Below are 21,919 nucleotides of genomic sequence, written 5' to 3' on the forward strand. Positions count from 1 at the left end.
CTCTAAATACTGCATTACCCATGAGCCTTAGGTGCCTTTTGCTATACAGATGAAGCCAGTGATGCAAATCAGAGCAGGAACTAATTCAGATTGTTTTGTTGCTGTAGTTGGTAGCAAATCAACCTTTGTTTAATACTGAAATGGTTTCAAATGAACCAGAAAATCCAATTCGTCTGATAGCTATAAGCTCTGTGATTGGCTGATTCCTCGTGAAATGCTCCTTGGGTCATAATTGACTCGTCTTATTACATCACCATCAAAATAATTTGTTGGCGTGTTTGATTACTTCAGTTAACAGTGTTGTCTTGCCACACTGGGGGAATTTTTCCCATCTTATCTTCATTTTCATTTAAGACTTTAAACTGACATTATTTTGAATAGCTTAAACGCATCCAGAACTTAGGTAGGTAGGCAGACATTGTTTTTAATGTGTACCTCACATGTTTAACCCTTTAATCCACCCCCCTCTAGGTTGTTAGATCCATTTAACACTCATTTTCTTGTTGTTTCTCATGTCACCACCATAGATTGCATTTTTTAACCCTCTTTGTCATCTTCCTCTCCTCTCTTCTCTGACTTGTCTTTTGTCTCTTCAGGCAGCATCAAAGGTCGTCGCTCCTCTTACCTACTGGCCATCACCACCGAGCGATCCAAGTCCTGTGACGAGGGGCTCAACACCTTCAGGGAAGAAGGTCGAGTCTTCTCGTAAGTCAGGAGCTCAGACAACACTCAGACAAGATGCATTATCAATACGTCTACAGTATATAGTCTTAGGGCCAATCTACTATACTTGATTTCACTCGCATCCCCCCCCCCCCCTTCCTGTTTTATATGTCTACACTCACATTGTTGTTGTAATTTATTTGCTTTCTGCTCCACAGCAAACTACCAAAAAGGGTCAAGAGCTTTTTCACTGACGGGGTGAGTTGTTGTCATGAGCACATATATAGCATACAACAAAATGAGAACAGTCCTACTCAGTGTCACTGAAATGTGTATTACAAATTCTGGCTGAGTTGTATTAGTCCAGAAGGTCGGTTAGTCTGAGGAACAGAAACCAACTGCAACAAAAGTCAGTAAACTTTTATTTTTGATGACACATTAGCTCGTCCTGTCCATGGATGGTCCTGTGGACATTATTATTAGGACGCTCAATGCTCCTTTTATTGTTGGTAGTTATTGGTCATGTGACTCCTCCTGCTGCTCCTAACCATGGCTGCAGCTGTGTTTCACTTTAGACTCTTTCACAGTCTGGTTTCGGTCTTGTTCAGTCAGTTCCTCATGATGAGGAGCCTCATTCCATCAGACACAACCCAGGACAGAAGTGAGGAAGCTGTTGTGGTCACATTTTTTTTATAACACTGTTCAGGAAATGTGCACATTGGTGTGATCTCTTTTGTTGCAGTGGATACCTGTTAGCTGACTTTTATTGCATTGAGGTTGTACTGTGGGGTCTGTATTTTCTGTGCATTTCTGCACATACAGTACAGAAACAAAATCTCTCAGGAATTAAATATGATTAACATGTTATATAGAGCATATGTTCATGTATTTTCTGTTTCTATTCTGTTTGTTTGCCACCAACCAAGCAAACAGTGTCGAATGTGAATCCCTTAAAGTCCCTACTCTATATTTCAGTCTCTGGAGAGCCTGCGAGCTCAGGAGGAGGCCCGGTCCAAACGCCACTCCACCTCGGAACTGGGAACCATCACTTTCAGTGACGTGCGCAAGGAGGGCTGGCTACACTACAAACAGATCCTCACGGAGAAGGGCAAGGTACAACACACACACACACACACACACACACACACACATACACACAGCTGCAGCAAGCTGTTTGGAACTTCATTGAGCCAAAGTTGCAGTTGTATGTCAAGCACAGTTTAACCAGTTGGAATACATGTTAGTTTTGTTTATGAAACAATGGATCCTTCACATCAGACAGAGGCAGATGTATACACAAATTTTTAACCAGTGACTTTGCGTCTTGCTGGCTAAAATGTTGCGTATCGCCATCACATTTGATTTGTGTTGCCCATATTCACAAATCACAATTCGTCTCATAGGGCTTAACAAGGTGTGACATCCTCTACTCTTAACTCTCAACAAGAGTAAGGGAAAAAAGTAGAACCATGAGAGAGAGGGATCCTCTCCCAGGATGGACAGAAGTGCAATAGATGCCACGCGGAACAAAGTACAGTTTAGCCATGGGGACAAATCCAGACCACGACAGATTTTCCATGTCAAGTTACATTTGCTACTATTGCTATGATCGGACAGCTGCTGTTTGGCTTCAGGGTTGTAGAGAAGAGTTAATAAAGAGCTGCCTCATATAGATATTTGATCCTGAAATTCACACTCCAGTTTTTGTTCCTCGCTTCTCTCATTGTAGAAAGTTGGTGGCGGCATGCGGCCATGGAAACGCGTCTTCTCCGTGCTCCGTTCCAATTTGCTCTTCCTCTACAAGGACAAGCGAGAGGCGGTCCTTCACGGGGCTGGGGCGGGGCCCAGCCAGGAGGAGCACCCCCCCGTCAGCATCCGCGGCTGCCTGATCGACATCGCCTACAGCGAAACCAAGCGTAAGCACACCCTGCGGCTCACCACGCAGGACTTCTGTGAATACCTGCTGCAGGCCGAGGACAGGGACGACATGCTGGCCTGGATCAGGGTGATCAGGGAGAACAGCAAGACCGACAACGAGGTTAGACCTTTACACCAAGTTTATCATGTAAAGTTTACACAAACACAATCTAACTCCTACTTCTCAATTATCCTAGGAGATTGGGTTCTCAAGACAAGCTCTCATCAACAAGAAGCTGAATGATTACAGAAAACACAGGTCAGCATGGGGGATCAACAATAATTGAATATTTTCTTACAGCAAAGAAAGCCTTCTTTTTTTTCCACATAAAACTCATCACAGAGACACTTTTTAAAAATCCGTCTTTGTTTCTCTCTCTTGCTGCAGTCTGACAGGTAACAAGCCAGATTCCTCTCCCAGAGGCCACCGTATGATGCCTCCCTTCCTCCTGGCTAAGACTGACAACATCTTAGTGAACCGTACATCCAGAGCAGGTGGGTACAGACATGGCTCTGCTCAGTGTTCGCCATCGTAGCAAAAACGGCTGCCTGCTGGCAAAAAGCAACAAACATACCACTCATAGATCACAGTGGCTTTTTATGCCCCTGGGACTTGCTTGCTCAGGAATATGAAACAAAGAGAAGTAATCAATGAACAATGAAAAATCTATTAACTAGAAGAATACAATGACATGATTAGGACTGTATTTTGGGTCGCTTGAGGTTAAAAATAAAGCATCTTATTTTAAACCCTGTGACACATTTTCTATTTTTAGGGAAAAGTATTTTTCATTATTTGCATTTTTTGGAACCTTGTTTGTCAAAATACTGCGTCATTTATCTACTTTTAATTTATTAGTCAAAATAAAGATTAGGAAAGGATGTACACAGTGATTTCAGCCTTAGGAAAGTGAAAGCATTCTGCTCCAAAGCAAACTAACAAAAAAGGGTCACTGATTTTCAATGGGTGAGTTGTTGTAACGAGCACATACATAGCATACAACAAAACTTAGAGCAGCCCTATTCAGTGTCACCGAGATTGTATTACAAATCCTGTCTGAGTTTGATTTTAACCAAAGACCAGTAGAAGGTCAGTAAATCTGAGAAACACAAATTATTGACTCGTTAAACTATAACTATAATAAAATTACCATATTAAAGAGCCAACTGCAACAAAGTCAGTAAACTTTAATTGTTGATGAAACATTAGCTTGGCTTATTCGTGCATGAAACCAATCTGACACAAATCTGTGGACATTATTATTAGACCGTTCACTGCTCCATCTATTGTTGGTAGTTGGTCATATGGCTGTTCCTGCTGCTCCTAACCACTGCTGCAGCTGTGTTTCACGTTAGGCTCTTTCACAGTTTTTTATATACAGCATATGGTTGTTCTCAGTTATGTTGTATTCTGTTCATGCGTTTTCTGTTTCCATTCCGTTTATTTTCCACCAACCAATCGTCAAATGTGAATCCGAATATCCCAGCTCTGTGTTGGGAGTAGCAGCTCAGTGTGAATGAGTCACACTAGCGCACGTATAGACTTTTACAGAAGTTATTGAAAAATCTGTTTGTGTGTGTGTGAACACTCAGATGACTGCAAGGCATTGTGGGGCATCAACATCATGAAGAAAGCCAAGAAGACAAGCAGTCCAAAGGCTTTTGGTGTGCGACTGGAGGACTGTCAGCCCGCTGTCAACCATAAAGTAAAAACACTCAATGTTTTAAAACTACACCGACAACAAAACACACATGATTCAACTGATAATTGTTCAAAGCTTCCTCTTCATTTCATCCGCTGTGTGATACATACATACTTCTTTCTGTGTCCGTCTCTCCTGCTCATCATTAACCCTACCTCTGGCCTCTGTCTGCAGTTTGTCCCCCTGACAGTGGAGATGTGCTGTGGCATGGTGGAGGCGACCGGCCTGGAGTACACCGGCATCTACCGGGTGCCCGGGAACAACGCCATGGTGTCCAACCTGCAGGAGCATCTCAACAAGGGCATGGACATCAACACGGCTGAGGAGGTGCGGAGGAAAGAAACATGTTCCACCTAATTACCCATTTAAAGAAATGTACTGTCTCATGAACAAAGGCCGTAGTTAGATTTAAACACCAGGAATCATTCTTCAGATTAATGTGTATTTATATTTCTGTAGCAGTTGTAACCCCTCTGTCTGTCTCCAAAGAGATGGCAGGACCTGAATGTGATCAGCAGCCTGCTCAAGTCATTCTTCAGAAAACTGCCCGAGCCTGTGTTTACTGACGGTGAGGCCAGTCATTTGTTTACTGTGAAGTGTAGCATGATCTTAATGAACGTGTATATTTTTTAATATAAGAATAAGGCAGCCAATGGATTATATCCTCAAACTGGGTACAGATAAAATATATTTTTCTTCCAAAATCATCTTCTTAAACGCTGTTTTGTTTGCATGTGGAAAAGATATACTTAAAGGCATAGTTCACCCAGAATTCATTCATTATTTACTCACCACTATGCTGAAGGAAGGTTAGGTGAAGTGTTTGAATCCACAGAACACTTCTGGAGTCTCAGGGGTAAACAGCATTGCAGCCAAATACTACTAAAGCAAGGAGCTAATGCACCCTCAGAGCGTACCAGTCGAGAGCTTGTGTGCAGTGTGTGTTTTTTTCGTTGTGTACGTGTTAATATGAAAGTGACTCCGAGGAGGATCACACAGGACATTTAGGCTAAAACACGATGTGGATGACCTAGTTTCGAGTTGAATTTGAATGTCGGGGCTTACAGACATTTGGATGACACCACAAGAGAAGTATGGAGGCGGTTTCAGTTTTTTTCTGTTTATACTTCAATTGTATTGGATTTAGCTACAACACTGTGTACCCCTGAGACTTCACAATTGTCTTGTGGACTCAAACACTTTAAATCTGAAATGGTGAAATTTCATAAGAAGTACATGTTCTCTGCCGACAGACAAATACATTGATTTCATCGATGCCAACCGAATAGAAGACGCAGAGGACCGACTGAAGACCATGAAAAAGCTGGTATGTGTCAGAGAATAGAGAGGGATGAATATTTGTTCATTGATTCCCTTTGTTCATTTTGAAATATTTGTTGTTACAGTTATTTGTTTTCATCATTCATTCTTTTTACAGATTCATGACCTCCCTGATCACTATCATCACACCCTCAAGTTCCTGGTGGGTCACCTTAAGAAGGTGGCAGATAACGCTGACAAGAATAAGGTAGGTTAGTTTCGGTCAGGTTTTTGTGTTCAGAGTTTAGCCAGACATGACATGACTTTAACTTAACTTTCAGATGGAGCCAAGAAACTTAGCACTAGTGTTTGGTCCCACTCTGGTGAGGACGTCAGAGGACAACATGACGGACATGGTCACTCACATGCCTGATCGCTACAAAATAGTGGAGACACTTATCCTGCACGTAAGAAGCAGCATCTTTTCACTGCCAGATATGAACAGTTTGTATCGTGTGGTAACAGTGTGTAGTGATACTGTGCGATGTTGCTTCAACAGTGTGACTGGTTCTTCAGTGAAGGAGAGTTTGATAAGGAAGAGAAGGTATGTTGTTGTGCTTTCTATAATTGTTAATAGTCAAGTCATGTATTCTCAACTCTCATCAGTGCTTTGAATCTCAGTATTTCTTTGTGTGTGTGTGTGTGTGCGCTTTGTGTACGTGTGTGTATTCATGTGTGTTCATGTGTGCGTTCATAGGCCCCAGAGGATAAGCGGGACATGCAGCCTGTGCCTAACATTGACCATCTGCTGTCCAACATCGGCAGGCCGGGTATGCCAGGAGAGGCATCTGGTGAGGATGAGTCATAATCTTATATTGAGTTCTTCATCTGATCTGTAACATTCTCATAGAGATACAGGTTCACGATCCCAGTCAGCCTGATGGTGGCGCTGTGCTCAACTGTCACAAAAGCTATGCCTATTTCTTCTAAGCCATTGACGTAGAGTTGGCTGGTGACTGCAGTAAAGGTCGATGTCCTTTTGTCTCAGACATTGCCGACTTGCTATTTTCACTAACCAGAAACAGAAATACAACAATAGTTATTAACTTTCCATATCATCACTCAAAGAGTTGAGCTGGATGTGCATGTAAAGAGAGCTGACCTCCACCTACCTGTGGCCTTGATCTTATCAGTGCATGTCAATTTTAATGCAATAACTGCAATAGGCAATAACTCTTCATCAGGTTATGTATCAGCTCTAATATTAATTTGTTGTCAGTTTGTGGCAACTAGATTAAATGCACCAGGTAAACATAGTGTAAACTAAACTAGCCAAAACCTAGATCTTGACACATCTGTCTGTGGGCTGCCTCAGTGGTTTGTGCTCTCCGTTGTTTTACTAAGCATTTCTAGCAGCTGGCGTTGGTTGATAATATCTCCATTTCCAAATAGTCTCTGGTGGCCTCCGGGCGATGGAGCTCCTCAAAGTGGAGTGTGTGTGTAGGTAACACAGTTTCCCTTAAGCCTATGTATCGTATACTTATATAAAGTGCATATACCACGAAGACAGGGCGTCCAAACATGGGGGAGTGCTGACTTGTTGTTGCTTCACCAGGCAGGAAGTTGACTTTTCTTACAGAGATTTTCAACTTTACAACGGGGCATTTTAACATCTCTTTCGTACATAAAACAAGTGTAGACCGTCTCTAGGCTTGTCACGAGGATGACTAATACTAATTAAAACCCATAATACTAATTACATATGACCTACCCTCTACATTCTGTATTGTTAAGGCGACAAATCGGTGGCCTTGTCAAGTCAAACTCAGCTCAGTGTCTTTCTTTCCCAGTAGATGTCTGTTCTGTTTCTCCAGCTGCTACGTTTCTGCCTGTGGATACTCATGATGTTTCCCACTTTTTCTCAATTTCTCTTTCTTCCTGGACCTTTGTGCACTCCTTTCCTTCTAGCTGAAACAATGGATCAGCCTCTTCGGTAGGAACAGGTCTTCTCCTTGTGTTTTGTTTTTGCTGCTTGCACGTGGATTCATTTGCCCACTCATTTTCTCCCCCCCCCCCCCCCCCAGTGTGCCATAACCCCCAGCCTTGATGGTGTTAAAGGCAAATTCTAGCCATTGTTGCTACTTAAAGTAAAAGCAGTGAACACAGTTGCAGTCGAATTTTAGAACGAATCCTCAGACAATGGCTAGAGTTCTCCTGAAAGGTTGTGGTTCTGTGTGTTGTGATCAGCCAGACATCACATATTTGTACCACCTCCTAACACTAATGCTACCATGTGTTCAATGAAGGCACCCAATTTACATCTTATTCTTTTCTAATAGATTCCACTACCAGTGATTCACTTAAGTCCAAGGTAAGCATGACCTTACTTGTACCCAAAATCTAGGATGAAGATCATGGCTTCTGAAACATAAACGATAGTGTTATCATTAAATGACAGAGATTTCTACCTTTCAGCATTCTTCCAACCCAAAGAAAGACTGGAATGCCAGGGACTTAATGCCCAAGTCCATCATCACTGCTGTTGCCCGAAAACGTAAAAAATGCCTCAGTACCTACTTGCCCGGCAGCAGCGCCGATGAGGACTCAGAGCATGAGCCAGTCAAAGCCAGTAACTGCAGGGGAGGAGAAGGAGGAGAAGAAGAGGAGCGAGGGGAAGGAGAGGAAGTCAAGGGAGAACATATTTCCAAAAAGGAAAAATGGGAAGAGAAGGAAAATGGGGTGAAAAATGGAGAAAAAGTCGCAGTAAAAGAGAGAGAAGGGGCTGGAAAGGAAGTGGGGAGGGAAGTAGGCAATGGCACCACAAATTCTGAAAGTGAGAGCAGACAGACAATGACCTTGCCGCGGACCCAACTGCTGCTTCGCAACAAGCATCTCCACTCACAACACCAAATCCATGCCAGACACCCAAGGCCCTCATCTATGATAAATCCTCCTTCCCACTTTAGAGGTGACAATCTGGCAGCAGGACGTCCAACAGTGCCCTTCTGGATCTCCCCCACCAGGCCTCCCAGCCTCTACCATGCTTCCAGCTTTCATGGGACCCAGCAGCCAGAGTGGAGCCAGCCATCAGCAGTCTGCTACAGGAAGACCAGAGGAGGGAGGACGAGGGCTATTTCCATGAATCTGGAACTTGAGCTGAGCAGGAATGATGACAGAGTCAGAGGATGTCGAGCGGAGAGGGTGGAGGTGATCAGAGTCATTGAAGGAGCACCAGGTCAGCATGGATATGTCAGGGTTCCTCAGGGATCAACTGTTGGCCCCAGGTTAAGGCCGCAAATAGATACCCTCCCTCGTCTGCCCCACCGAGCTCCCCCTCTCTCCTCTTCTTCACCTGGATGGATCGATCAAAACGCCCCGGGATCCTCCTCTGTAGTCATGAGGAGATCGGGACTGGACCCACGGGACAAGACGAGAGCGCAGCGTCGTCATACAGTGGTAGTTTAATCTGACCGTTTCACCCATTAATGCTTTACCAAGTAGTTCCCACTTACCCACCAACACTGGATAACCTGTGTCACTGCAACTAAAGCCGTCCGTCATGTTACTAAGTCGACTCAAAAAATCGCTTCCCTCTTGTGTTTCTGCTGGTAGTAAAGTTGGAGAAGGAATCCCATGGTTTAGGAATTCATTGACACCGAGCAGCTTTGAAGTTTCATATTTGTAGCTGGTGGTGAACTTATAGCTAACAGGCTAACCAGCTGGCAACATGCTAGCATTAATTGCTCAGCATATTTCTCTGAGCTAAATCGCTTGTTATTTCACTGTTTGGTGTATGGCTAACAAGATACCAGTTTAAAACCATCTGCGAGACATTCCCCTTCAGTGAAATGTTTTGCTCTTGCAGAATAGGTTTCATAAAAATTGCAACAGGTCAGACTGCCACATAATTGCTCCGAATAAAACTTGGTTTAGGCTAATCGAAGTAAAAAGCACCAAAACAAGGTATGGGTGGTAAGGTTTGTATCTTATCTTCAAAGATGATTTGATGCAAACTTATTTTTTCTAAAATCAATGACAATGCAGATGGTGTAAAAGCTGAGACATACCATTCACACAAGACATTGGAAATTCCAGCTTAACCTTCAACAGCAAACTACAGAGCACAGTCATCAGCAATGTTTTTCAACTGCGCTGTACACTTGTTCGTGCCCCCTCCACACCCTCCTACCTCCCACCTCCCACTAGTTTTCACTAATGATGTCTTTGTTGGGTAAATATCACAGTGCACAGATGCAGTTTAAGTCCACCTCTCTGCCTTTTAAAAGCTCTCTCCAAGTCCTCCTGTGGATCTACAGCGAACTTCAGTGATCAGTGGGAGTAAAAAGCGAACTCACTTTCTGGATGATGTGACGTGGGCATTACGTCGAAGCTTCCATGGACTGAAACATTGCATGCATGGGGTTGTTGACATATAAAAATATGCAAAGCCTAAGTGTTCAACACAAGCCTGTTGTTCTTCCCTCTGTGTGTGTGTGTGTGTGTATGTGTGCGTTCAGAGTTTTGAGGATACTGACGACTGATTCGTCAGAGGAACTAAGTGTTTGAGGCAGCTATGTCAAGTTATGCCAAGATCCTTGTTGTTTCTATTTGGGTCATTGTACAGTGCGAGCAGTGCGGAGACGTACTGAGGCGAGAAAAGCGTTACTCCATTTGATACATTATATCAGTGTTATAAAGACAGCATTGTCATGGGAGCAGATGATCGTTAACCAGTAACCTCTTTAAATCCCAAACCACAGAGTCTTACCTGGGTGATATTTTTGCATTTTTCCTTTTCACATTTTCAGTGTTCTACTCTTTTCCCAGAAGCTCTGTAAAAACAGACGTGTACTTTATGTACGTGGGTGACTGTGCGTGGACCAATTTTGTAACAGTTGTACAAAGCCTTGTTAACTTAACCTGTGTATATAAATACCATACTTAATATATTAAATTATTTGTTTTGGAAATGGGTTGGCATGTTTGAATTTATTCATCATAATAACTTGTTTTTCCCACGATATAAAAGACTGTAGTTTGACAGTGATGTGGTACCAGAGTATGTGCAAATGAGGCAGGTAGGAAACTGGACAGGTTGAGCTGGCATCACAGTTAAACAGGAGTTTATCTGTAAAACTAATGATCACGTCCAGCTTAGTTCTATCGATTTCAAACAGGGCTCAGTGGACTCACATAGTAAAACTCTCAGCCTCGTATGATGTCCAGGTTTGATATGAATGAGGTTTTGAGGTCCAATCTTAGAATAAACCTTCAATGATGTTTCAGGATTACCAACAAACCATTTATAACAAGTTCAAAACTTGAGGTAATGAGTTGCTAAGATTTTAGCATATTCCTCACAGAGAGGGCCAATTGACAACCTGTCCAGTTGCATTGCGTGAAATTTAAGTGGCAGAATTCTTGGAGCTTCTAACTCAATCTCAGCTGCCTTGCATCACATCAGTCTTCAAATTTATTTTTCCACTTACGAGTCCCTAAATTACTGAGCTGCAACTCTTAATTTCTGGGAAATTGTCTTTAAAATAAGGACCTTATGACCATCTCATGTTTAATATATTTGATGAATTATACTCAACAAATGGTAAATGGTCTGTATTTATATAGAGCTTTTCTAGTCTTTATGACCCCCCAAAGAACTTTACAGTACAGTCATTCACACACATTCATAATCTACGTGCAGCACTTTCTTGTATGAGAAAGGCAAAGCCGTTCGGGGCAGTTTGGAGTTCAGTATCTTTCCCAAGGACATTTTGGCATGCGGAATGAGTAAGACTGGGATCGAACCATTAAGCCCTTGTTTAAGGGGCAACCCGCTCTACCCCTGAACCATGGCCACTGCCAAAATAATAAACAAGCACGGGAAATTACAGTTAACAGATGTCTGGTTTATTCACTTTCAGCTGTAAATAAGAAGTGTTGTGAAGTGTTCAGACCCAGTTACGTTATCGTGTAGCATAATAGTTAAAATTTGTAAGGATTTTTGAGATGAGTCTATAGCTTGACTGAACTGAGTTGAACAGTTTTTTATTTACTCTGCATTTTGAGATAAAAACAAAGCCATCAGATTCAAACACTGTCTGTGGACTTGTTTGAGTGTTCCCAGGAGAACAGAGGCCACGATAGCTGTGAAACAGGTTCTGAAGTAGCGGGACTTTCACAGAGTTGACCATTATACACCGACGGAGTAGCGGGACAGCACGGGCCCTGTCGGTGAGGTGATGAAGAACCCAACAGTCTCTGTAACTGAGCTGCAGTACCCTGAAGAGAGGGAGAATCTGCTTGAAGTACGACCATCTCAGCAGCTTCCCATCAATCAGACACTAAATAACAATGTGACAGATTAGGATAACTGCTGTGAAAATAAAAGCTTTCATGTTAAAAAACAAACACACAATTGCTGCCACAGATTTACAGTCGAGCCGTATAGTAAATATAGATCTTTAATTTGAGCTTGTGTTTAATAACAGTTTGATTTCAGTCCGGCGTCCTGTCCACGCTGTACTGCCTCTCGCCCGGTATCAACTGGTAGAGCTGATGGGTGGATCTCAGTCTGGGTACTTAGTAATTGCTTATGCCTGCAGTTACAGTAGTTCAACATGTAAAGAGAGAATGTGATTTTGTACAGTGATCATGGATCTATGAAGTGAGATGGTGAAGTTACACTGTGATCAAACAGTTAAGCTGTGTGGTGCATTAAGAAAGATTCACTCACCCTCACCTTTTTCACATTTTGTTTTGTTGTTGCCTTGTTCTTTTATTTATTTTCGAATTAGGACACAACATTATGGAACGTGTAAAAAGCTAAAGGTGTCTGAGTGCACTGTAACGAACAGGACGTCAAAGAGCTGCAGCACCAGAGCAACGATTACACACAAATTCAATGTAAGAGACACTGACCCACAACCTGAGCTCACATTTACAATGAAAACACAAAGAGTCTCAACACTCACAGCAAACGTTCTGATATTTTCCACAGATGTTGAGGGTATGGAGGCATAACCAGGAGAGGAACAGGGAGAATGCACATTAGGTCTCGCTTACATAATATATTAATAATAAAACTTGAGTCTTTAATTCATGCTTGTCATGATCAGGATAATCACATCTCCAGGTTTGATGAAAACAATATCGTGTTGACTATCTGATTCCTGCTGCCCGGCACAGGCCAGCTCATGAGGCCACTTGAATATTTTTAATAAAGAATCTGCAGTGATGAGAGGATTTCTGGATCCTGAGGTACATTTGTCTCAACAGACAGTCCACAAAGTTCTCTCCCTCCTCCTGGTGTTCAGGGTGGAGGTGGAGGAGGAATCCCTCTTGTGAATTCATACTGGTATTAATCCTTTCTGCTGTAGAAATGGAACTCCTCGTACCGATGGATCGCTGTGGCTGACGGGTTGAGTGTCAATTCACGAAGATATGCGTCTTCTCTTCTGGGCTTTCCTCAGCATGTAGACCACACCCTGAGCCACAAAGGGCCACACCATGAAGAGCAGCACTGTCTGACCCGACACGTCAAATGGCCACCACCCCTCCTCCTGAGAGAAAAATCAATAAGTCCATTATTCATCCCAAAGAAGACGAGCAGGAGTTTAAACAACGTAGTAATCACACATCGACAACTGGGTTTCACTAAGTCTATGTGAGAGCTTCTGCTGAGAGGTTATGTGTTTCGTAGTGGCTGAAGAGCTCAATATAAACAAAACTCATTAAACAACGATAACACAAACTTTAAAGCAGTAATGGTCTATAAAAAGAAAATTTGAATTTATTACAATATATATCTTTATTTTTTATTTTATTTGACCTTTATTTAACCAGGAAAGTCCCATTGAGATTAAAAACCTCTTTTTCGAGGGAGTCCTGGCCAAGAGGCAGCAACAAATAACATATGTACACTCACAATATTACACTCACAACATATAAACAGAAATTAAAATGATATAAAAACAATTACAAGTAAATTAAAATTCATAAAAAACATCTACAAGTAGAAGAAGTGGTCTGAAATGCTCTCATCGTAGATTTAAAAGCGTTCAAAGAAATCATTTCGGTTAATTTAAAATCTTTTTGCAGCCAGTTCCATGTGGTGGGAGCAGAGTGGACAAATGCCCTTTTTCCTGATTCAGTGCGGGCCAATGGAACTAACAAAAGCATCTGATTGTTTGAGCGCAGACTGTAAGAAGCAACACTTTTCTCTGTGATTAAATTACAAATATATGATGGCAGTAGCCCAAGCATGGCCTTATAAATAAAAGTGCACCAATGTCCCAGCCTCCTGGTGGAAAAAGAGGGCTAACCCACTCGAGAATACAATTCACAGTGATGGGTCAGGGCTCTACAGTTAGTGATAAACCTCAGAGAAGCATGGTAAACAGCATCAATCTTACATAGACATTTAGCTGATGCATTCATATAAATCAAATCTCCATAATCTAAACTGGATAAAAACGTTGCAGTGACAAGCCGCTTTTTCACCTCAAAAGAGAAACAAAATTTGTGCCTGAAGAAGAAGCCCAATTTAAGTTTCAGTTTCTTCACAAGATTTTCAATGTGGGGTTTGAAGGAAAGGGAATCATCAATCAAGACGCCAAGATATTTATAGATATGAACCACCTCTATGACATTTCCCTCAAGAGTGGACACTGTGGGGACAGTTTGAGGTACTTTCTTAGAGTTTGAAAACAACATTTGTTTAGTTTTTTCAGTGTTGAGGACTAATTTTAGTTGCAGGAGTGTGTGCTGGACTGCATCAAAAGCTTTCTGCAGAGATTCAACAGCTCTAGCAGAAGTTGATCCAAAACAGTAAATAATTGTGTCATCTGCATAAAAATGCATGTTAGCATCTGACACGTTTGTTCCCAAATCATTAATGTACATAATGAACAACAGGGGTCCTAATATTGAACCTTGTGGCACGCCCTTGTGGACACTCACAAATTCAGAACACAGACCATCATATTTAATACACTGAGTCCTGTCACTCAAATAATCTGTGAACCAGGAAACTACATGATTTGACAAACCCAAGCAAAAAAGCCTATGCTTTAAAACAGCATGGTCCACAGTGTCAAAAGCCTTTGACAGATCAATAAAAAGTGAAGCACAGTGCTGCTTCTTATCAAGAGCAACTAATATATCATTGATCACTTTTGTAGCTGCAGTGATGGTACTGTGTTTATACAGGGGAGATTTGTGGTTTAAGGTACATGCTGACTGTCAAACCAGAAAGCTTGAAGTACAAAGAAGTATTTTCATATCTCATGGTCCACCTTTGTATCCACACACTTCCCATACAGGATGTCCCCTCTTTGACACAATACATCTAATCTGTAGCGTTCCGGGCAGAGGCCATGGTGACCTCTTAGGGGAGCAAAGTCTGTGATAAGTAACAAGATTCCCAGTACAATTTTTCCTTTGGTAACTTGGAGGAAGGCAAACAACTAGCTGTAAATATGGTTGTTGGAAAATGTGATGTGACACCTGCATTTAGAATGTGTCCTGAGAGTGTGACCACTTGTCATCAGGTTTCACTTTCCTGCTCTATATACAAAGAAAATGGCGTACGTCATGTCTTTTCACAAAGTCTGAGTCACTCCGGTCACGTTAACCCTGATGTCCTGATTGATTGTCTCGTGTTGAGTGCAGAAGATGAACAACAGAAACGTCAGTACTCTACAGGTCATAACTTCTGATTAGTGTCTGTGTTTATTAGTTAGCGCAGGTGAGTGACTCTGACATGATAAAGACGACTGGACCTTTAATGTGTGTCTGTCCTAATCCTACAGCAGCTGTGATTATAATTATGCAGAGGCTGGACATAGCTAAAACATGAATACAGCAGAAAACATGAATCGAATATGTTGATATGATCTGTCTCTGCATTAATTTAAAGTCATCATGATGCATTTTTAACTGATCTACAGTTTGACCTGCTGAAAAAATAGTGTTCCAAAGGTCCAGAATCAGCTATCATGCCCACGTCCTGAGGTTAGTTAGACTTCCGTTGAGTACATTCATGAACAACATTGTTGCTGAACACACACATTTGGAAATATAAGACTCTCTTACCTGCTGATGTGAAGCTGTGGTTTCACACTGCAGACATGTCCTCCACTCTGAGCCCTGAGCCTATCACACAGAAAGCAGCAATGATCTCAGGGAGTTAAAGGGCGAGTCTGGTGATGTTCTAGATTTGTCTTTTTGTCCACAGATCCCATGCACAGAGGCACACCAACAGTCAATGTCTCCTACTAAGCAGTACGAGTATCACAACCTGATCCATCAGATTCCTTTTTTTAAATGAAATTATGTGTGAGGTGTTTTTTTTAAAGATGTATGTCTTCACTTATGAGTGACAGAACAGAATGATCATCATGAGCTTACATGTGTGGCAGCGAGCCGCTCCACAACCTCCAGCCGGTCCATCACACTCCTCATGTCCTCTCTGAGCCTCCGTAGTGCCACCATGATCTGCTGCTGTAGCTGGGTGTCATGGATCCTCTCTGCCCCGCCCTCGGAACCATCCCCTCCTCCTCGTCCAGCCCCGCCGCCGCCGCCGCCACCACCTGGGCCCCCCCACCTTGGACTTCCCTGAGGGACACCGCCTACGGACAACAACATAGGCCAAGGGTTACTTGTGGCAAGTGTGAGAAAAGTGTAGAGCAAAGTGCCGGTGAGAACAGCTTACGTTCTCTCCAGTTGTGGTTGGAACCTTCCCGCCCAGTGTCTCGCCTCCTGCTGATGGGACCCTGACCCTTCCCATCGCTACCTCCCTCTCCACCTTGACCCGCTCCCACCTGCCGGACCTCCAGTCGGCCTGATGTCTCTAAGGACACGTGGCCATTCGTAAAACCGTTGCATTTACCTACAGGAATCTGTGAAGACCAGGAGAAGAAAACAACAGAAAATATATCTTATAGTGTAATTCAAGACAATGACTGTATATAAAGATGGACACATTTGTTAAAAACAGAAGCCAAGTATTATGGATACAGGCTACCATCTTATGTTTTATGTCTATGCTGTGGTAATGGAGTGGAGCCATGGTATCAAGGTTCTATCGATACACATGCTAAACCAGTGAGAGCCAATTACTCATTTAAACTTATCAGAAACCTGAACACTTAAACAAGCATCAGTGTGATAAGAACTAAAATGACAGAAACCATCTTTATGAAAACATTTCTAGATATGTTCTTTGACTTTTTTGTTTAGCATCCACCAACATGGAGGAAGCAGGGTTTATGCCCTCTACTGCAGCCAGCCAGCAGGGGGCAACCATCATTATATTCAGTCATTGATGCTGGAATTCCAAACATGCTTTATACTGTTTGTTGGCAGCGTCACATGTTTTACTCCCGGCTTTTTGACGGTGTGGGTCATACCTTGATGTTACTGAGTTGCTCCACTGAATCCACAGAGTCACAGTAGATCTCACTCTCAGAATCACTGGTCAACACCAAGCCTTCGCACACTCCAGAGTCTGCAGCAGCACAACATGTATTTTACATAAGTTAGAAAAGTAACTTTCATGTCATTCTTCAGATTCTCCAGTTTGATCCGACTGGAAACTCTGTTAGATGCAGGAGAACTACATTTAAAAATTTGACAGCTTATGGAGTAGAAGAGAGTTGTGCACAGGAGCTAAATGGTAAATGGTCTGTATTTATGTAGTGTTTTCTTGTCTTGAAAGTGCTTTAAGGAGCTACACTCTTTTCCTACCATTAGGGATGGTGTTGGCTGTGAGGTCTATAACCTCAGCCAGGCTGAACTCCCGGTCTGGATCCTCTGGAGGAAAATAATCTTCTTTAGGAGACATCGGCTCCTCTGCCTCACTCTTCATCTCTGCTGGACTCTCGGCATGCTCACTGGCTTTATTACCTGTGGTAAAAGACAAAACACTCTTCTATGTATATCCACACTGGAAATCATAAGCAAGTCACCACAGCTCCTTAAAGTTCCTGTAGAGCTGAGAGATAAATGGAAACTGCAGTGGGGACAGTTTACAGCTCTGGCACTGTGTGACAGCTGTTTGACTGTAAAGCTTTCACTAAGAAAGCTCAGGACCATTGTGTCTCCAGTGGAGATGGAAATGTTTATACATGCTTGACTATTGCAACATCCCTTTCCACCAAAAAACATCCCTGTATCGTTTTCAAGTTGCCCAAAGACACAGATAGCTGACTTTAAAGTGGGGCCAGTTTCTGAAACTATTGGACCAGAAGAACATTGGAAAGTGTTCAGGCTCGAGTCCAAATAGGTGGAGGGAACTGAGATCAGTTCCCCCTGCAGCAGACCCACTCACCTTCTGTAAATGCAAGCAGGGACCCTGGAGGCTGAGGCATATCATCAATGACCAGGTAGAGATGCTCGAAGTGATGGAAGAGGGACGCTGTCTTCTCATTCACGGGCATGGTGTCGATGACCTACAGACCAGTGGAAATCTGTATTTATCTCTGTTCATCACAATACACGTCTGTGTGAATTTGGCTGAATTGTTTTTATCTTGTTTTATTTAATGTCATATTCACAATGTTACTGAGAACCGATCGGACACAAAATTAAACAACAGGAACCTGATCTAACAAATTAGGGATATAATCTAAACATTGCCTGATAGTCAAATGTAAGATTTATGTGCAAGGTTGTAATCATCCTTTTCATTCATTTATCTGAGATATGGCTATACAAATAAATCTCTCCTGCAAATGGAGATGTAGATGTTGTCATAAATACCATTTTCAATACAGAATTGAAATACATGATTGAAATCAATAAATCTGTTCTGTACCTCCTGAGCTACTTTCTTCATCTCGTCCACATATGCAGCCATGGCAATTTCACTGCTCATCTCCCCCAGGTGGCTCCACGCATCCCTAAAACGTACACCAGTACAACAATTAAAACACAGGTCTGCCACTACACAACTTTACTGGGAATAAAAACAAATTATGCAATCGCAGTGCTTTTGGCCATTAAATAGTAAAAGAAGACAAATTTCTCCTTAGTTTGTTAAGGAAAATCCACTAGATTTTCCTAGATGTCTATGTAGCCCTTACCTCATCGTTTTAATATGAAGTTGACAAATAAGTGCATTTAAGATTACATTACACAAAACAGGTGAACAAATCAATGAAACTTCAACATAGCAGTACTGAGGAAGTCATACGTATAGTTACTTCAAGGCAACATTATTTATAATAACTTTCAATAGTCAATCCATAATTGATGAAACAGAGACGTCAGATGTAATGGCTTAATTTATTGGTTAGTGGTTCAGATAGGAAGGCGTTTGGGTATGGACCGGAACCACAGTACACCTTTTAGTTACTATTGTACTATGAGGTAAACTTAAATAGAATGATAACCAGCAGCAATGAGTGAAACATTGCTCATCCATACAAAGAAACTTCAAACCAGTTTCAATGCAAAAATATTTAGCTAATCTACAATTAGTCACACCTCAATAAAACTTCAGACTCCAGGCTGTCTGTACGAGCTAAGGTGTCTGCTACAAAAAGTAACCCAGATCCTACTACAGAGTGATACACAAGCACACACTTATACACACCATTTGTAGCGGCCAACTGGGTCCCAGAACCCGGGTCTTGATGCTGTACAGGGTCCACACACTGCCTGCTTGTACAGACCGTAGAAACGCAGCATCACCTCGTAGGAGGGCCGGTAGACCCCTGTAACAGATGAGTAATTTATCAATGTTACCCCGTATGTTGCCGTCCACATGATTTAGTAGCTGCCAAAATATATATAGAAACAATTTTAGGATTTTAAATGCTTTCATCCACCCGAGAGAACCATCATCTTTCAATTAACTGGAGAAAAATAGTGTTGGGTGTTGGCGTATGTTGGCTGACTGTCAATACTATGTTAAATCCAGCAGAGTGATCCTTCTGCACCATGGATACTTTACAAGCAGTCCAGACCCACACTCACAATGCATTGTTAAAATAAAATACATTTGAATGAAGTTTGTTCTCTTTGCATAAGAACTCAGCATGAATCATAGCTGCACTTGGTCCAATGCTGCGAGGCTTCTGTTCAGGAAACAGGACCATATTGTTAAACTAAGTGCTGAGTCCCATAGGTGCCTCAAACATTAACAAAGAGTTTCATTCAACTCTCCTTGAGACTTCACAAGCAGCAAACTTCCTCTCACATGGCTTGTGCAATAATGACGTGGCTGTATAATGTTACCCACCATTTTTGGGAAGGTTATGGATGACATCCACGGCAGCCTGAAACCGTTTCCGGTGATCGACCACAGGCTCGTCCATCACTGGGACTGGCATGACCCTTATAAACCTAGGTGGAGCTGAAACACCACACAAACATACATGTAAGGGTCATGTAGAAGAGTGAAATCAAAACTTACTGTGTGTGTGGCAAGCATCTCATTCACGTCACATGCAACTCTGCATGTGACTGATCATAAAAATTGTGAGAGGCTCAAATATCTCACAAAACAGGACTCAAGGTTTTAGGTTAACTATTCTCCACACCAAGCAGCTTTAGAAGGTTTGGAAATTAATTGATAAAGCCTTATTAAAAATAGTAAGATACTTACGAATTAATTATTCACCCTTTAAAAGCCTTCATAAAGCAGGAATACCTTTGGAAGCAGTAAATGTAGCTCCCTCAGGGGTTAACTTGTTGATGAACCTGTTCTTAGGACCCAGGCTCACAGTGTGTTCTTAATTATGCCTGACCCGCATTTATAAATTCAAAGGAATGTGATGACATGTCAACATATACTTCCCCTGGTTTGAACTTCTCAGTAAACATGTTGTTTGAGATGTTCATTGGTTTTCATGTGCAAGTTTCTGTCAGAAAACTCTCAGCAGTTAGTTTGTCAACTATATACAGACTTATTTTATATGATAAAACGTGTCACTTTTGTTAATTATCTGGTTTGGTAATAACTCATCAATTACTTCATTATAATTTGTGTTTAAGTGTTTGTTCAGCTAATAGCTGTCAGAAACAAATCGTGTAACACTCAAAGAAAGCATGACAGGGCCTAACAACAACTCTTTCTAGTTGCAATGCAGCTTTCAAACTGATGAGCAGGACCTTCGTACCAAATGCATCTGAAGCATGTATTGATGGATATTTATTCCAAGAATCGCCGTGTGACTAAATTGCGGTTTGGTTTGATGAGACAAAAACACAAGCTTTGAAGTTGAAGGCTTGGAAGCTAGCTGAGCTAGCTAACCAGCGTGCTAACTTGTCTTACCTCAGTGAGTGTGTGTCCCGCAGCCGGCCATGAGCAGCAGCATGAAAACAGCAGGACAGTTTCACAGAGACTGAGAGACAGGGGAGCTTCTGCACTTTCACTTGCTTCCGGCTTCACTTTGACTGCAAAGTCGGAGAAACTGTCACCTACAGGTCTGACCTGGACCCTGAGAGATGCACCGGGATGTGCCTAATGGAGAAGACTTCCGTGTCGCGTCATATGACCCATTCGACCGCGCCCACTTCGCTATTTAAAGCAACACCGTAGAAAATATACGACTGTTGAAATTAAATAGATCCAATTAAATCTAATTGAATTGAATTGAATTATGATGAAGAAAACTTGGAAGGACTAAATCTACTTTCAAATAATTGATAACTGTCTGATCATTTAGATTCAAATGTTCCCGTGGCCAAAACCGGACAAACTGTAGTTTGCACAATCCAGTCTCTCGTGTTTATGTACAACATATTGTACAATCCCTTCCCCGTGCTTAATATCGTTTTATATTTATATTTTGTTTACATAATCCAGTTCTATCAGACCATAATTTAATAACCTTTGATTTTTCAATAACTCAATATATGCCACTAATAAAAAATTCATTTTCTAGATGTCTACCTGATAGAGCTATAGCTAAATTTAAGGAAATAATCCCAATTACATTTAAACCCGTATTAGCAGTAGATATAAACAACAAATTCTTTAAAACCCTGAGCTCCATTGAGATCGACCACCTCGTCGATAGCTCTGCAGACTCATTACGATTAACATTAGACTCAATAGCGCCTCTAAAAAAGAAAAATGTCAACCATAGTAAATTAGCTCCGTGGTATAATTCCCAGACAAATGAGTTAAAACAATTATCAAGAAAACTAGAAAGGAAGTGGCGCTCCAGCAACAATGTTGAAAATCGAATAGACTGGAAGAATAGTGTTAAAGAATATAAAAAAGGCTCTCCACAAAGCAAGAGCCGCCTACTATTCAAAACTAATAGAAGAGAATAAAAACAACCCCAGGTTTCTCTTCAGCACTGTAGCCAGGCTGACAGAGAGTCACACCTCCACCGAACCCAGTATTCCTCGATCCCTAAATAGCA

At 41.9% G+C, this 21,919-nt stretch overlaps 2 protein-coding genes across 8 annotated transcripts in view; one reads left to right on the forward strand and one right to left on the reverse strand.

Annotated features, from left to right (window-relative positions):
* Window positions 1-10,513, forward strand: part of LOC133931621 (rho GTPase-activating protein 23-like) — a 63,160-nt gene extending 52,647 nt beyond the window's left edge. For all 7 annotated transcript variants that reach the window (XM_062378536.1, XM_062378532.1, XM_062378537.1 and 4 more), the window contains 16 exons: window positions 597-705; window positions 882-921; window positions 1,639-1,776; window positions 2,393-2,701; window positions 2,778-2,839; window positions 2,969-3,075; window positions 4,174-4,286; window positions 4,458-4,610; window positions 4,773-4,851; window positions 5,537-5,610; window positions 5,722-5,811; window positions 5,885-6,010; window positions 6,103-6,147; window positions 6,301-6,394; window positions 7,883-7,914; window positions 8,019-10,513. In XM_062378536.1, the coding sequence (XP_062234520.1) occupies window positions 597-705; window positions 882-921; window positions 1,639-1,776; window positions 2,393-2,701; window positions 2,778-2,839; window positions 2,969-3,075; window positions 4,174-4,286; window positions 4,458-4,610; window positions 4,773-4,851; window positions 5,537-5,610; window positions 5,722-5,811; window positions 5,885-6,010; window positions 6,103-6,147; window positions 6,301-6,394; window positions 7,883-7,914; window positions 8,019-9,008 (2,561 nt within the window). In that variant the 3' untranslated portion in view covers window positions 9,009-10,513. The remainder of the gene's footprint in view (window positions 1-596; window positions 706-881; window positions 922-1,638; window positions 1,777-2,392; window positions 2,702-2,777; window positions 2,840-2,968; window positions 3,076-4,173; window positions 4,287-4,457; window positions 4,611-4,772; window positions 4,852-5,536; window positions 5,611-5,721; window positions 5,812-5,884; window positions 6,011-6,102; window positions 6,148-6,300; window positions 6,395-7,882; window positions 7,915-8,018) is intronic.
* Window positions 10,514-12,292: 1,779 nt separating this feature from the next.
* Window positions 12,293-21,022, reverse strand: acbd4 (acyl-CoA binding domain containing 4). Its single transcript, XM_062378569.1, has 11 exons — window positions 20,821-21,022; window positions 19,786-19,899; window positions 19,138-19,258; window positions 18,358-18,442; window positions 17,872-17,992; window positions 17,289-17,447; window positions 16,952-17,049; window positions 16,255-16,441; window positions 15,951-16,171; window positions 15,636-15,695; window positions 12,293-13,102 (listed from the first exon to the last, which is right to left on the reverse strand). The coding sequence occupies exons 2-11, from the start codon at window positions 19,874-19,876 to the stop codon at window positions 12,974-12,976; spliced, it is 1,272 nt and encodes a 423-aa protein (XP_062234553.1). The 5' UTR covers window positions 19,877-19,899; window positions 20,821-21,022; the 3' UTR covers window positions 12,293-12,973.
* Window positions 21,023-21,919: the final 897 nt, after the last annotated feature.

This window comes from Platichthys flesus, chromosome 20 (assembly GCF_949316205.1).
Source record: "Platichthys flesus chromosome 20, fPlaFle2.1, whole genome shotgun sequence".
Classification (NCBI taxonomy): Eukaryota; Metazoa; Chordata; class Actinopteri; order Pleuronectiformes; family Pleuronectidae; genus Platichthys; species Platichthys flesus.

Bases quoted from the DNA above. Each gene is read 5' to 3' on its own strand.
- acbd4 (XM_062378569.1), bottom strand. From the start codon at position 19,876: ATGCCAGTCCCAGTGATGGACGAGCCTGTGGTCGATCACCGGAAACGG. The intron at 19,259-19,785 runs GTGGGTAACATT...CATCTGTTACAG, and splicing joins CCATAACCTTCCCAAAAATG to GGGTCTACCGGCCCTCCTAC. The intron at 16,442-16,951 runs GTATGACCCACA...TGGTCTTCACAG, and splicing joins AGCAACTCAGTAACATCAAG to ATTCCTGTAGGTAAATGCAA.